The sequence below is a fragment of the Lissotriton helveticus genome, chromosome 3_1 (assembly GCF_964261635.1).
Source record: "Lissotriton helveticus chromosome 3_1, aLisHel1.1, whole genome shotgun sequence".
In the NCBI taxonomy this organism is placed as follows: Eukaryota; Metazoa; Chordata; class Amphibia; order Caudata; family Salamandridae; genus Lissotriton; species Lissotriton helveticus.
In genome coordinates, this window is record NC_136061.1 from 2,061,997,667 (window position 1) to 2,062,015,092 (window position 17,426).

At 44.5% G+C, this 17,426-nt stretch overlaps 1 protein-coding gene across 3 annotated transcripts in view; it reads right to left on the bottom strand.

Annotated features, from left to right (window-relative positions):
• The window catches only part of DET1 (DET1 partner of COP1 E3 ubiquitin ligase), a 157,844-nt gene that overhangs the window by 128,235 nt on the left and 12,183 nt on the right, over positions 1 to 17,426 (bottom strand). For all 3 annotated transcript variants that reach the window (XM_078683181.1, XM_078683179.1, XM_078683180.1), the window contains exon 2: positions 8,159 to 9,266. In XM_078683181.1, coding sequence (XP_078539307.1) covers positions 8,159 to 9,244 — 1,086 coding nt within the window. In that variant the 5' untranslated portion in view covers positions 9,245 to 9,266. The remainder of the gene's footprint in view (positions 1 to 8,158; positions 9,267 to 17,426) is intronic.

The following is a 17,426-nucleotide window of genomic DNA, read 5'->3' on the forward strand; positions in this document are numbered from 1 at the left end:
GACCCATTGAGTTACATGAAGAAGGTTCTGGAACCATCTGGCAGGTTCCAGGGGACTGGGGTCAGCCTATAAAAGGCCAGTACTCAGGTGGCCATTTTGTGTAGAGAAACCTGTGACCAGAGAAGGAGAGAGGCAATATTGTGAGGAGGACCGTGCTTTACCAGGGAACGATCGACTTGCGGGCCGGCGATCACCTGTTCTGACGCTGCCCCTCTGGTGTTGACCAAACCCTGATCTGGCAGAATCATAAATAAACTTTGTGACCAAACAATTAATTGGCATCCCACAACTGGTGAATAGAAGTTCATTCCAAGGTCTGCCCACCCTCTCAGAACCTCCAGAGTTCCACCTGACACAAACTGTGGAGCCTGCACCCCGCTACCGGATCGCCCTTGCGTGTGTGGCACAGACCTTACCAAGCAGAGACCGAGCGGAGGCTCCGGTGTCGGCGGCAAGAGGAGCAGCGGTCGCATTTCAGAGGAGATCAAGAGCAGCTGACCTGCAGCATCGTCGCGGTGGAAGACGGACCCCTGCCAGTGAGGGCGGAGCGGAGGAAGAGCTTCCGGAGGTGCCCCGGCGTCAGCGGTGAGGGCGGAGCGGAAGAAGAGCTTCCGGAGGTGCCCCGGCGTCAGCAGTGAGGGAGGAGCCGCAGCCGTATCCGGAAGGGGATCGTGAGGAGAGGTCCTGCCGCACCTTGTCTGCGCCGCGGAAGGAAAGTTCAGTCAGCGGTTCTGTTCTGCTGTAGGAGAACGCTGCACGGCCGCGCTCAGACCCCGTGGCGAGGCTGCCTCACAAGACCGACTCACGTCATCGAAAAGGACACCAACAGTGACCCAAGTAAGCCGGGTTAATAACGTGTGAAGGGCGAAGGCGGTCCATAAGAGAAGCGGTGCTTCAAAGGGGGGCCAAGTGAACTGCCAAGAATAAAAGTAGAACAGCATTATTCTTGCCCTGAACTAAACAGCCACAATAAAAAGCAACCAGTGCTGGAACTGGTGAACACGAGGGTTGCCGATCTGCCAAGGGGAGGTGTTGAAGTGGGGAGAGTGACACTCGTGTGGGGCTCAGTTTAAGCCAACTAAACATAGTGGGCTGGGTCCCTCATTCCAGGGAAGAGAAGGGAAAAACACTCATCCTGAAGCAAAAGTGTATCTAAATCCTACCAAGTTGCGCTTACCGAAATGAGGGGGTATCAACAGGGATAAAGTGAAATGTAATGTTAATTTTACCCATTCCTTTTCTAGTGAGACAGCAGGGCGAACCATTGTGAAGCATTGTAGTCTGTGAAAATAAGAGTGCTTGATCCTGCACGCTTAGGGGTAAGGTATCAGGTGGTTACCCTACAGGAAACCCCAGTTTTTAAGAGATCCCTTTGACCCTTGCATTATCGCCTTGTCTAGAAAGAGGTTAGGAAGCATTAACTGTTATATTTGCTCACTTTTGGAGGGGGAAAGTAGAAAGAGTGTTCAAGCCCTCAATGTGGAAACGTATTAAGTGATATAAACTGCATTAATGTGAAAGGTGATGTACTAATGTAACCAAGGAATTATCAAAGCAAAGAGAACAGAGTCTATTTTTATAAAGTACGAACCTTATTTTCCTAACAAGGTGTAGTGTCGTTTTTGGAATGGATGGGCGCTGAGTTCCTGAGAGGTTTTACGCAAGCTTTACACATTTAGCCTTTGGAATTAGTCTTCCCCTCTGTGCCATTCTACCCACGTGTTGGCTAGGAAAACACTAGGTCTAACAACATTGTAAATGACAATGCCTTTTATTTATGGTTTAAACACCAAAACATCAATAAATGTCATTGTCATTTACAATGCCAATAGCTCAAACTCGAGTAAATGTGAGACCTATTGCATTGCATATGCTTGTTTTTAAAAGAATAATATACAAGCGGAGTTTCTGAATCAAGACGTATCTGAAAAATACGTGATTTAGGGTTGTTAGCCATTTCCAATAGCAAGAACAAACCCAGTCCTTGCACACATACAACTAAAGTTTGTGTCGAAGTTCATTGGGTTGCCATGGCGGATAAAGCAGTAAATGCAACATGTAATTAATTCTGAGCACACTAATAAAATAAACCTCAGAAATGTAGTCTCTAGAACCCTTGTGTGCTACTTTGTTGGATAGAGCATTAGTTTACACTTTTTCTTTTCCAAAGAAATGAATTTGTCCCCCAAAATTCTGGGAGGTATATATTAATTTTGTAACAAACCTCACTCTCTACACGTGTTCCTTGCCTCATATCTCATGTCTCGAAAGAGAATGCAAGATGAACAGCTTATCTGAAGATTTAAATCAACACGACTGATGTTAAACATTTATACCACAAAGAATAGATAGTACAAGTACACTTGCAATCTGCTGTTCATTTGTGATAATTAATTAAACCAGGCAACTGCAGTGGTGATGGCGGAAATCAAAGATCGACTAGATCAAAACATCACATGAATGTTTACATTTGGTAGAGTCTGGAAGTGCAAGAGAGAATATAAAATGCTGCACACACAAAAAATGTTTTATTTCAGGCACCCTAATTATGGCAGTGCGGAAAATAACTACTGCGGACAGAAAACAGAACCACTGTGAAAACGAATGATACTCATCTGAGAAACACCAGTAACAGGTGCGTGATAAAGTCACCACTCCCCCCCCCCCCACACCCCCTCTCCCAAAAAAAAAACAATCTTTGCAGGTTTCTGAAATCACTGAAGAAACGTTCTAAACTCACAATAACCACTCAACCACTCCGATTACAGAGGCATCGGACATACGTTACAGTTTACACATTATAACGATTTCTCCAACTTTGGACGGAACCTATATTTGGAACAATTTGGGTTATAAATCTAGTTCACTCAAAAACACTCTACCTACCAGTACTGGATCGGAGATATACGTGTAAGAATATTCGAACTGTTAACAATATCACAAGACGTAATAACTATAGCCTAGGGTCGTTTGGATATGAGCCAACAGAAATTATTGCAAATCACGAAAAGTGGCAAAATTAAGAAATGTTCGCAAAGATCGATTTTTTTAATACATACATGTTACATTACGTCAAAGAATAGCAAGGCTATTTATTCAACATCACTAAGCCTGCTGGCATTTGGGAGCCCGCAACTCTAATGGGAACAACAAACTTCAAGTCCCAGAACGAAAGGTGCAGCTGGCTAAAATGATATAAAACTAGCTGAATTTGTCAAACTACACAGGTTGATTGTCGCCTCTACGCGCTGCACCTAGAGAATTTTCATGAGTGCCAGGTTAGAGTGTGGAGCAGAGTTCAGCATTCCCAATGTCCAGGTAGCAAAATACCAGGTCTTCAACAGTTGGGCAGAAAAAAATATTTTTAGGAGCTAGTGCGGGAGTGTGCAAAAAAAAAAAAAAAAAAAAAAAAAAAAGGAGTTGGCATTAGGTTGCATGGGTTTTTTCTTTTTGCTTCACTCAGAAATAAATACTAGGAGGTTCAATACAGTCAGTTCAGCATTTTTGGGTTGGAGTCAGTGTAGTGTTGAGTTTTAGACAAGACCTAGGCACCCAGAACTGACAGACACGACTTCAGGAAAAAAAATCAATACCGGTAGAAGAGTAGAGGTTTGCCTCCAAACTGGTTGGTGTTAATTCACTTGTTGACAAACCGGGCTGACAAGTTATTGAGGTGACATTCAAAAGAAGATAAGATCGTTTTTTGGGGACTCCACAGGAAAGCCGAAACAAAAGGAATGTAGAAGTATTTATTAGTAATGGTTGCCATCAACTGCCAAAATAACTATTAGGGGCCTGATGAACTGATTTTTTAATATCATCCAACACTCAACCAAAGATTCATTTGTGCACTAAAATGGACGTACCAATGATTGACAGTTTAAAAGTTATAAGGAGGTAGGGATTGGCTTCGGAAATCTCTCCAAAATGCAGAGATTGGGTTTGCAATCACCTATGTATACTTTTATTGAGGATTGTGAGAAAATTGAGGGATATCATTTGCTCTTCAATTGTGTTTAATTGTTAAAAGATTTCTAGCCATGCTGTATCAGAACGTTTTGTCGGCATGTTTTTGGCCGGAGTAGAGACACTTTAACTGCCATTAAAAGCAAACAGCCAGAAGTTCACTGAATGGGGGTCAGGTCTCTAAAGACAAATTTTGTCACACTAGTAAATGCATGGTGTTGAGACTTAATCAACAGTAGGGAGACGGAAACAACACAACTCAAGGATACTTTTCTTATGTAATTCAGCAAGTCTTCATCTTAAAGACCTCACCAGAGTGATGCATTCACTTTAAGTTTATTTGATATTTACAAAGTGCTTTGGAATTGCTTCAGTGCGAGGGGTGTGCTTGCAACAACACTTCCTGAAATGATGCTCTACAGCTCTTAACCCAAACATCAGCCAGTCTCCGCAAGAAGAGAAGCTGGGTTGAAATAAGGTTTCAAGACTGATTCAACTGTGCATCACTGTGTAAAGGACCAGCTTACCAGCCAAAAAAGAGAGACTACAGTACAATCTCGAGTAAGATTTGAAGTGTGCGAAAGTCTTTTACATGTTAAAATAAAACTTGTTCTCTGGCAGTATGAGGACTTACAGATCATGTGGAATCAGAGTTAGGATCGAATTCCATTGTACTATATAGAAGAAATTATATATCAGGTAACAAAGCACTCCAATTCACATCAATTCCTGGTGCATTTTTGGACTGAACAGTGACAAGCACTTTGTGGCATTCTCTACATGAGGGAATGAAATCCATTCAAATTCAAACTGTATTCTGAAAAAGCTCTAAAAGTATTCCTGTTAGCTTAAATTAAAAAAGAAGAAGAATCTTAATTTGAACTAGTGTTAGCACTTATTTGCTCACTCTGGAGCTCAGTGAAATATACATTTCCTGTTTAATTCAAAATCAATAGATGTTGGCTATTTGGGCAATAAAAGAAAAAAATAAGGAATGGGCAGTAAAGAAATAACCAGCCTGATTTTTTTTTTTATAAACAAGATCCCAATTTGGATCCTCACCAAGTCTTTTCTTAAGACACTGTATCCTTAAAAAACAGAACATTGGGTGTTCTTTGAGATTTGTTACTTCCTGGAATGCTGCACTAAATTATCCCTCTTGTGGATAAGAAGGCATATGGCAGGGTTCACAGCCAAGACTCAGGCAAATGTGAAACCTCAACAAACAACTACAGTATCCCTTGATCTACAAGAGAAAAATCCTATTTCACAATGGGAACCGAAGACTGTTTAATGAAGTTCCAGGGAGCTCTTTGAATACTAGTTTGATAGGGGAGATAATAAAACACCTCACCCAAACTAAGGTATCCCTTTATTCGCGGTCTGAAAATTATATAATGGGGTGTTTATGATATAATGGTCCTAAGGCCCTAAAATATTCTCCGACATGTTGCAGCCTATTTGGTCCAGAGCTTTATTCAGGACGTAAAAGCAATACAATTACCCAGTGAGGAGTACATTCACAATTTACTGCCTGTACATAAAGCAAGCAATCATAAAATGGCAAGGGATACCTTGGACTGAGTGAGGTATTTTTTTTTTTATTATTACAATTGTGTGAGGGTCATAATAAAAAATAATTTCCCCCTGCTTAATAAACTGTTATAATCTGCTTATACTAAATGTATATTTATACAGGTCATTGGGAAATTTGTTGAAATCTGCTCACACCAATTTGTATATTCACAGTGGTACATTCCCGCCCCCCCCCTTTCCCCTCCCTGATGGTACGTTCCACTGAAGTCTGCTGTAGAATGTTGACAGCCACCTGGCAGTCTTGGAGAGTGGGTGACAGAATAAAGACTACTACTACTTACTTCCGCCTCGAGTCTTCTTTACGGTAGTAGATTCAACTTTACAACACTGGCGACGAGGATGCTCCATCCCCTCATAGAGAAGCTATCAGTAGGGCCTCTCTATTAATACACTGCTAGAGTATTTTGGAGATTTACCCTCCAGAAGAACCCGTCAGTTGTGTAAGCCATGCTAAAGGTACATTTGAGGAAACCATTAAAAGTTTATGCCTGCATAACAGGAGTATATTGAAGGTGAAATCCTGATCGCCCTTTTGTTGCTTGTTCTCTGTTACATTCATGATGGTTTTAACTTGTTGCATCTGTCCTCTATCTTTACTTTTCTATCCTTTCTGGCATCCTGTCTGGACAGCTCTCTTTCCTTCCTCCTGCTCCCCCGTTGTATCAGGTGTTTCTTTTGGTTGACATCTGTGGAAGCCCCCTCTCCCTCTTTTCAGTTCCTTCCTTCCTTCCTTCCTTCCTTCCTCCCTCTTTGACCCTTCATTAGCGAAGGGAGGTGTGTTATAATCTGCTTATACTAAATGTATAGTTATACTGGTCATTGGGAAATGTGTTGAAATCTGCTCACACTAATTTGTATATTCACAGTGGTACATTCCCGCCCCCCCCCCCCCTCCCCTCCCCTCCCTGATGGTATGTTCCACTGGAGTCTGCTGTAGAATGTTGAGAGCCACCTGGCAGTCTTGGAGAGTGGGTGACAGAATAAAGACTACTACTATTTACTTCCGCCTCGAGTCTTCTTTACGGTAGTAGATTCAACTTTACAACATAAACACTAACAGAGCCCCCATAGGGGTTAGGATATTTCTCTTGTAGTACAAGTGATACTCTGTTTTTAGTATTACTTGTTCAGTGAGCAGGGCCGGACTGGCCGTTGCGGGCACCGGGCAATCCCCCGGTGCGCCGCAAGGGTGGGGGCCGGTTTTGGGCCCCTGGGGGCCGTTTTTGTTACAGGGCCGTTTATGCAGCATAGCTGCAAAATCGGCCCTGCAACAAAATCGTCCGAAAACCGGCCCCGGCAAAGAGCTCAGACCTTCCCCTGGGAGGCTGGCCGAGCACTTTGCCGGGGCCAGTTTTGGTTCCCAGTCCGGCCCTGTCAGTGAGAGTGTACCCCTTGGGCCTTTGTCTCACTACAAAGTTGTTCCCTTCCTCCTGATAGGCGGGATCCCTTCTGGACCCCCTCCCCAAAAAGCGCCTTGACAGGGGTAGTAAGCGTTATATAAATGCAATTACAATACAATACTTGTGAAACCTCTCCAGAGCAAGAAACCAAACATATATAAATAAACCCTGGTAAGTTCAGGTAGGTAAGACGTTAAAATGATCTAATGCTTATAAGTCCAAGATAAGAGCTTTAGTACCTGTAGTATGGAAGCCCTAACAAATACAAACTGAACATTTGGGAAGATGTATATGAATTGGACATATAATGCAAGATTTAAGCTAAAGGAGAAAAGAATGGCAGTGGTAATTCCAGCTATCCCTCGTTATCTTGCACCTTTACCCTCATCTTATCAATCGTGATTCTGCTATTTCTTTTTCAATTCGTCACTCACAGTAAATTATGTTTTTCAACCACCTTGAAATATCGTGTAACCAATCTGTTTTGCAAAGGTACCAACCGGTCACATGTTCATTATTTCGAAATCACGTAATTATACGCATGATTTTTCTTCCTTACTCACTCCACCCACCAAATCAGTTTTCTGCTAGCACACCCGTCTTATTTTAACTACCTCATAGGACCAGAATACAACCACATAGAACTGTTTTCTGTATCTGCTCTTGAAAAATGAGTTCAATCCTTAACCGTGGACTAGTATAACTCTTGACAATGACTTTAATTAAATTGTCAGTTAATGTGTTGGTCTACTTTGTTTATTCATAAATTGACAAGAATTGTACCAGTTGTTTGTTACTTCTCTAAAGGTATGGAACCATATAAATTTGCTACCTGTGTCAGTGATGCACACTTAAGGCAGCAGCAATGCCATCATAAACCTGGACGGTTGTAAAATAAAAACAGAATATACAGTAATCGTTGCAGCTTTGTATAAACATTCACATACTGAAGACTACTATTTTCACTTAAACTATGAACAAAGCCAAAATGAGTAAAAGGAGGACGGTGTTCCAGATTTCATTGCAAATGTTTTATCCATGCCACTGAGACAAAGCAACCACACAGCATCTCAACAATACATGACGAAATAATTCTGCAATTTCAAATAGCTCTCCGTTTCACATTCCCATATATCGAAAGGATGCCAGTGCCAGCATGTGTTGATTTTATAACTGTTTTCTAAATCACACTTTACCTGTGAGGGGTCGGTCACCCTCAGTGTCACCACATCCTCACTAGTATACTTGATAAAAAGATGGCTTTCATCCAGAAGCTGCATCTTCCACATGCGTAACTGCCTGAGTTGGTCAAAATACTGAAAGAACCTCCTCTTTGCAATAGCACTCCCATCCTGTTCTGCCCTCTTCCAGAGGTAGACAAGAAGTCTGTGCTTCAATGAATTTATGAAGGGCTCTTTATAGGAATTAGCCATCCCAGTCTGGCTATCTCGCTGTACCTCAGGATAGACTGCCGACAGCGTGAGCAAGTCATCTTCATAACAAAACCGACCTATCGTCCGGACATCAATGAATGTGCCTTCAGCAGTAACCTGAAACACATGAATGGTCTGTTGCTGGACTGACAGAATAGCCAAAATATTTTTATAAAGGTAAAGACCTTGGTTGTGAGAAAGGATGACTTTGTCACACTTGAACGTCCTGGTATCACAAAGTCTGCCTGTGTGAAGGTCTATTATGTGCAGAGAGTAATCTTCCAAGGGTGATCTTGGATTGGGAGTCACAGATTCGCTATTACGGTAGACTTCAAAGAAAGGAGGGTGAGGCTCTTCAGGAAGATAAGCAGCTGACCCTACGATTACATAGCGACAGTCATCTGTAAACAAACTGCACTCTCGGTTCAGATGCTCACCGTTCGACGCTACGTTAGTAATGTGAAGAAGAACAAAAAACCTCTCAAATAACCGTCCACGTATATTGACCGATCTTTGATCATTTCCATTGGCCAAAATGTCACCATCATAACCATGCAAGAGATCCTCTGCTGCTTGGCAACCTTGATATTCATAAATTTCCAAGGAGGTCTGATCTGAAGAAAATGCAATGAAGTAGCGTCCATCCGGAGAAAACTTTCGCAAAAAACATGGTGGTTTCTCCACATTGACTACAGTGAAGTTGGGAAACACATTTTGGTGGAATATGCGGACTTGATGCCAGTGAGTTCCAGGTTTACCTGAGCTGATTCGCCTTCGCTCAAGGCGGTGGATGACATTTTGGTTCTGGATTCTACGAGGTCTGAGAGTAGGAGCGTCATGATCCATCATAAATCATCACTTCATCTTCTCACTAAAAATAAGTAAACAAAAAAAGTTTAAAAAAACATCGTTTAAGAGGTAAACAAGTAAACACTATCTAATAATGAGCAAATAGACAGAAAACAAACACTTGCATCTAGACCAGTAATATCTGCTTCAATTGCCTGGACCAGAAGCTAGCTAAGTGAGACTTAAAGGTCTCTTTAGAAAAACATGAAAAACCTGAAACTGTGGACCCAAATCTGAATCCACACTTACTTACCTTTGCAGAGAAAAAAAAACTATAAACATAAACTGTAACGAAATCAATCAGGTATCAGAAGATCACAAACATATAGTGGTTAAGAACGTTGGAAAGGGAAAATATGCAGAAGAACTTTAAAGGATAAGGTTGTAGATCTGATTAAGGATCAGCATTAGAGCAAGTTTTTGGCTTAGCCTCAGAGTAAGGAATATAGTTGGTGTTAGGTTTACCTTAATTTTAAGAGGTTGAATGAAACATTTTAGTGGGAGAAAGGAATTAATTATAGCAGATTCAATTTGTAAGTCCTTTGGAAGTTCATTTTACAAGCATTGGCAACATCAAAAGATCTCACCTTCATCAAGCGAATCCCAAGCTGTTGGATTTGCCAATTTTTGTCTGTAAAGTATTGTTTAAAAACCAGGTGGAAAAAAAACATTTCAAAATACTGGCTGAAAAGCAAAACACTGGTTATGGTTTCACACAACTGGAAGTTGAATTCAAAGTTTCCAATCTTTAAAATTGGCACCGTTTATTTTTCAAATACTTTTTTTCACTTTAGAAACTATGATCAGAATAAAGAAATGTGAGAATGTAAAGGGAACTGCGATCCCAAGTGCTAATTTCCTTTCCATAGGATTCAGCCATTTGGTCGTCTGCAGTACCCCAGATTGCAAATTTATGGGCCCCGAGGAAAAATGCCCTACTAAGCATACCCTCTGCCTCAGACACCAACTCAGTGTAGCAGATGGCCTCTTCCCAAGTGCCATTAAAGCCTTTATGTACCAAAGCTTGTACTTTCATACAATATATGGAATGAAGGAGATAAAAACAATCCTTAAAGTCTGCTCTTCAGCCACACTCCAGCAAAAACGTTCCTGTTCCTCTACTTTTACAGACACGATGGTAGGGATGGGGAGCAACACACAAGGGGGACAGGTAGAAAACACATGTACTCTCATGTAGTGCTAAATGCCTTGCCACTGTGAGCAATTGGCATTGCCAATAGTTTTTAGCCATGTATTGTGGTTAAAATTTTAAAAATCCAAAATAAAAAAGCCCTATGGTTTTGCAGGCATCTTTTATAAGTTCACGCGCCACACATGCATGTTCTTTTATTTTTAAGCTACTAATCGGAGCTAGATCAGTACCTAAAAAGAAGAAAATGAGCAAAGGTGTTTTTTCAAGTGATTAATGTGTTCTGGGACATGGTGGGAGAAAAGGAAGTATTGCGGGATCCAAAGCAGCACAGAAGAACGTGGAAGCAACACCAGGGAGGATGTGGGGGACAGACTAAAGCAAATCAAAGAGGTTCAGATTAAGCAACACATGAGAGGGTGGGTAAGCAACACGGAGTACAAGGATGGGGAGGCAATGGGGGAAACAGGAAAGTGAAAAGGGGAGGGTGGTGGAGATGGGCAGCAATGCAGGAAGAGAGAACTACACGAGGGGAAGTGACTGGAAAACACATGCATCCTCATGGAGTAGTGCTTTAAAGGTTAGCAATGGAAACAGAGATGCCAGCCAATCAACAGGCAATGCTCCATGGGAGGGAGAAACACATAATTGACAAACTAGGAGACTTGTAAGAATCAGGCAAATGAGAATGTCAAGGAAAAGCCAACCAATGGAAATGCCCTCTAAATTCATGGTAAGCCACAATATGCCTCACAACAGGCAGTGCATGCGCCGTCTAGTAGGCTCAACCTAATACGTAGTTATCGAAATGTGAGCAGTGAAGTCAGCCAGTTAAAAGAACTGTAAAGAGGTTATGCACAAGGGAAGGGATAAACACAACAATAGAAATGATAGCTATTGAATAAGAAGCAAGTAAATTAGAGTGACAACAAATGGCAAGCAATGGACAAGCAGAAGGTCCATTGTAAAATTTGCAAAAGGATTTTCGTAACCAAGAAACTTGCACTGTCTGGTTGATGGGACCTACAAATGTGTTTCTCTGTAGAGGTGTTAATCTTTAAAGTAGGGGTGGGTGATAAACTCTGCCTCACCGGTAGAGTTTGCAGGGTTTTGCCCATTCTGCGTTCTGCTTGGAATGCAGAGTTCTGTCAAAACGGTCTGTTTTTCTTGAGCATGGCCCGCCAAGGTTGAGTGGGCGAGTGCGAGCAAGAATTTGCGTTCCTTAGCATTATTTCTGGGTGCTAGAACGGTGAGATTTCTCAACACGGGTGGTCCACCGTGGCAGATTGCGACCGTTTGCATTGAGAAAGCTCCTGCTCAAGCAGAAAATCTACTTGAGCAGCAAAAAGAAGCAGCGCTCTGTGGCGCACCGCATGGTGAAGCTCGCGCTGATTGTAGAGCGCAGAACTCCCAGCATTAAAAATCAGATCCTGGGGGAGATAACTGTGCAGAGGCTCACTGCAGAGGCAAGACAGGACGTGGAGGTGAACATTAGCGAGAAAGAGATACGCTTGGACATTAGAGAGATTCAGGCGAGGAAGCACTGGGTCCGCCGTTGAGCATTATAGAAAATTGTCGATTGAGCTGGCCCTGCACCTATGCAATATGTTTCGCGAGGCGACAGGGTGCTCTTCAGATAGAAAAGCGATTAGCCACTATCATCTCAATCCATAAGGAAGAGAAGCTGAATATAGACTACTGGCCAGTTTAGCTCCTACAATGAGGGGGAACATCTTGGCTAAATTCCTTGGCACCCGACTCAGGAGAATTATAGAGACACTAATACACCCGTCAGGCTTTATGCCACATAGAGGGATATGGTTAAACTTTAGATTGTTATATGCCTGTATCGGGGGCACCAGGGAGGGGTGTGAACCGGCAGTAGTCCTTTTGCTTGATGTACCCAAGGCTTTTGATACGATTGAGTGGGAATACAAGTTGGCTGTATTGGAGAGGATACGCTTTGGTCCCAACAATATTGGGTGGGTAAAATTGCTTTACAGTGAACCAGTCTCTCACGGGTAGGGGGAATGGGCAGACAGAATTTCCCTTTACACGGATGGCATCCTGTTAAAGGTGTCAAACCTGAAGGTCTCCATGCCTAGACTGCTGCATATAATTTTCATCTCTATGGTAGCTACTCCGGATACATAACACTTTGGGGGACATCCCATCTTTATCCCCTCTGTGCATGGGACGTGCAGAGGGCCCTTCCAAAAGGCCTAGCGGGGGAACAGAGGGATTTAAGAAACTGGACATTTAGGTGACTAGGCAGCCTGAACTCTTCTTGGCCAATCTTTATTCTGTGCTGGATCAATTGTGGATGTGAAGCACTGGGGATCGCTCACCCTTTCACTTCAGGGGAAGGTGGCAAATAAAAAAGATTACTGTCTACCGAAACTCCTATATGCGCTGCAAAACACCCCGTATCGGGTGCCACCGGTGTTTTATCAGCAGGTAAATCAGACAGTTAGAGAGCTCTTGTGAGAAAGGGGGAATTGTCATAATAGTGATGAACAAACCCATGAGAGGGTGGTATGATGGGGACATTGCCCTTCCTGACTTTGAAATGTACTGTTGGGCATCACAATTAATAGTGGTCAATGAGTGGGTCTTTTCCCCTCTGACGGAGCGTTCGATCGGGGTGGACCACAAAGCCCTGGGTCCGAGGGGTTTCCTAAGGGCACTATACTCCAAGAGGGGTTCAGATCGCTTCCACCTCTGACAAAAGTCACAGCCTCAGTCTGGTGGGTGGCAAATAGATTCCTGGGCTGGCATGGTCGGCTCACGCTGATGATCCCTTTGTGGGACAGCGACACATTGGCGGCAGCGGGGAGACCCTAGTGCAGCGCCTCAGCAACGTCGGAATCCAGGATAAGGCACTGTAGTGGATCATCTCTTTCCTCGCCGGAAGGACACAGAGAGTCCGCCTTCCCCCGTTCAGATCTGAAGCCACCGAAGTCATCTGCGGCGTCCCTCAGGGCTCCTCGCTCAGCCCCACCCTCTTCAATGTCTACATGAGCCCCCTTGCGGCCATCGCACGCCAACACAACCTCAACATCATCTCCTACGCCGACGACACTCAGCTGATCCTCTCCCTCACCAACGACCCCGCCACCGCCAGAGCCAACCTACACGAAGGGATGACAGACGTAGCCGAGTGGATGATGACCAGCCGCCTGAAACTGAACTCAGACAAGACGGACGTTCTCATCCTGGGCTCCTCGCCCTCCGCCTGGGACGACTCCTGGTGGCCCCCCGCCCTGGGCAGCGCACCCAAACCGACAGAGCACGCACGCAACCTGGGCTTCATCCTGGACTCCTCCCTCTCCATGACCAGACAAGTCAACGCCGTCTCCTCGTCTTGCTTCAATATCCTGCGCATGCTACGTAAGATCTTCCGGTGGATCCCCACCGAGACCAGGAAGACGGTCACCCAGGCCCTCGTCACCAGCCGACTGGACTACGGCAACGCCCTCTACGCCGGAACCACCGCCAAGCTCCAGAAGAGACTCCAGCGGATCCAGAACGCCTCAGCAAGACTCATCCTCGACATCCCCCGACACACCCACATCTCCGGACACCTGAGACCTGCACTGGCTCCCGGTCAACAAGAGAATCACCTTCCGGCTCCTCACCCACGCTCACAAAGCCCTACACAACCAAGGCCCAATATACCTCAACAGCAGCCTCAACTTCTACACCCCCACCCGCCAGCTTCGATCGACCAGCCACGCCCTCGCCGCCGTCCCCCGCACCCGAAGAGCCACAACAGGAGGAAGGTCCTTCTCCTACCTGGCCGCCAAGACTTGGAACTCCCTCCCGACCCACCTCCTCCTGACCCAAGACCACCTCGCCTTCAGGAAGCAGCTCAAGACCTGGCTGTTCGAGCAGTAGCGTACCCCCCCTCCCCAGCGCCTTGAGACCCTCCGGGTGAGTAGTGCGCTATAGAAATGCTTTTGATTGATTGATTGATTGATTGAAGGGTTTTTGCTGGATGGAATCTGATCAGCAACTCGACGCTGGGAGATGTGTGGTGGAAGGGACATCTGGTCACTTGGGAGGCTTTGCAAGCAAAACATGAGATAATTCCCAAGGAAATCTTCTGATATCAACAGCTGAAGCATGCATTGCGGGTGCATGTCGAGAGGGGCCAGAGTCTGGTAGAGGCCTCGCCACTGGAGGATAGACTTTTGACAGAACCACTCCTCACAAAACCGAAATCCACAACTTATTGTAAATTAATGAATAATGCCCCCAATCTATTACTGAAGTTATAAAAGACCTAGAAAACACACATTGAGGAGCTAAAAGAGGAGGAAAGGAAGGAGGAAATCCGATCACCCAGATAAGTAGCAATCAGAGCTTGATTCAGGCTGGGTCAGCTACATATACTTCACAGATCCTATTACACAAGGGCACCCTTACACAAGATGGGTAGGTCCCATACCGATAAATATGCCATGGGCTGCGTGGTACCGAGGGAATTCTGTTTAAGGACAGAGGTCAAATGTCAGGGGCTGCATTCGAGTCGGAGTGGGTACCATGAACGTCCGTAACACAGTGATCGAGACTCGGGCTACAGTCATTTTTCAGCCGCATAGCAGGTGCTGTGTCAAGCCTTCGGCCACAAGGCTGTGATGCGTCGATATTTATCTCACCAGTTTGCACTTCCAAGGGTATAGGAACTGGATTTGGCACCACTTGGTAAGTCAGGGCTCTCAGCAGAAGAGCCCAGGCACTGGTAGGTGAAATCTTTGATGGCCCTGAGACTTCTTAACTGGAGGTAAGCATGCACAAGCCCTTGGAGGACTTTGGAAGCAGGATTCAAAAAGTGAAGTCAAGTCCTTTCGCTCCCAGGACAGAAATAGCAAGCAGCAGGCCACCACAATAAGGCAACAGGCAAAATGTCAGTCTTTCCTACAGAATCCAGTTCAATTTCCTAGCAGAATGTCCTTTGGTCCAGAAGGGTTCTGATTTGAGAGTGTCAAAGGTCCAATACTTACACTCCTCTCTGACCTTTGAAGTAGTCAAACTTCAAAGAAAAGTCTTTGCAGTGAACAAGACCCTGCCTCTCCCTGACCCGGCTCCAGACATACAACAGGGGGGTGCACACAGCTTTGTGTGAGGACAAGGACAGCCCTATTCAGGTGTTCAGGGACAAACCTCCCACCACTCTAGGTCAGGAGGGCCAATGGCTGGTGCCAGCCCATCAGGATATGCAAGGCACACCTCAGCTCTCTTTGTATGACTGTTTAGAGTGAATGCACAAGAGCCCAACTGTCAGCCAACCCAGACAGGATTCTTCAGACAGGCAGAGACACAGAATGGTTAATCAACAAAATGCCCACTTTCTATTAGTGCAAAAAGAACAATTGATGGACAGAATGCAGAACACTGTCATACATTCACCCCAGTACAGAGATCTGGGCCTAAATCCATCGTTTTTTTGCTTACCGTGCCATTCCAGTATGGACCAAGCCATATGCAAATTAGTCTTGACCCTGTGCCCAATGGAACAGTCCAGCCCAAACTGCCAGGCCAGGCCAGGTCTTCCCTGGACTAGAAACAAGCATCTTAGGACCGGTTTTGGGCTTTCAGCCCTCATCACCCAGGATAGCTTAACTCCATTGGCATGGAGACCACAGCTGGTGTGGTGAGAAAAAGAATGATGGATTAAACCCAGATCCTTGTGATTGGGGTGAATTTTTGCAATCCCTCCATCAATTGTTTCTTTTGCATATGTTGTCCTAAGTGGGAAGAGTATGCCCAGACGTGGGTCTTGTGCTCACTGCACCACTAGATTTAAACTAGCCTGGCTGATGAAGGGAAATGACCTGAAACCGGTCCAAGAATGCTTGTTTCCAGTCCTGGGAGGTCCTGGCTTGGCAGTTCGGGCTGGACTGTTCCCACAAGGAACAGGGTCAAGACTGATTTGCATACAGCTGGGTCCAAACTGGAATGGTGTGGTGAGCAAAAGAATGATGATCCTTGTGACTGGAGGTGAATGTTTGCATTGGCCAGCATTCTGGCCATCAATTGTTTATAAGTGGCATTTTCAAACATGCAATTTAAAAATCAACTTTGCCAAAAGTTGTACTTTTAAATTGTGAGTTCAGAGACCCTAAACCCAAATCTCTATCAGCTCCCAATGGGAAATTACACTTAAAAGATATTTCAAGGCAATCCCCATGTTACCCTATAGAACAGAGATTGTCCTTGCAATAGTGAAAAATGAAATTAGAAGTGTTTCACTATTAGGACATGTAAAACATAACTGCACATGTCCTATCTTTTAAATACACTGCACCCTGCCCAGGGGCTACCTTGGGCCTAAAGTAGGGGTGATTTACATGTAGTAATAGAACGGTTTGGGCCTGGCAAGTGGGTGCACCAGCTAGGCTGAAATGTCAGTTTAAAACTATACTCTCAAACACTGCAGTGGAAGGTTTAAGACATGTTTGCAGGGCTACTCATTTCGGTGGCACTATCAGTGCTCCAGGCCCAATGGTAGCATTTGATTTACAGGCCCTGGGCACACCTGGTGCACTTTACTAGGGACTTACTAGTAAATCAAATATGCGGTTCATAGATAACCCAATCATCAATACAATTTACACAAGGAGAGCTTGCACTTTAGCACTGGTCTGCAGTGATAAAGTGCCCAGAGTCCTAAAACCAGCAAAAAAGAAATGCAGCACACAGTCAAAAACAGAAGGTCAGAAGCCAAATCACCCGGGACATCATGCCAAAAGATGCCATGTCTAACAGGAAACCTACCAAACTTGCACATTTAAAACTAGACCTCTGGGGGAATCCAGTGTGGGGAGACTTGGGTTGCTCTTACCAGGTTTTATACCCAGAATCTTTTGCCAACCTCAAACATCGACTAAAACAGCACAGTTTCTGCACATTTTTGTGATCGAAAGTTCTGGAATCTGTGGGGAGCCACAAATTGCCTACCACCCTGAGTGGCAACATGCCCCCCAATAAGAACAGTAACTCTATTGTGGGTGAGCCAGGAGACATTGA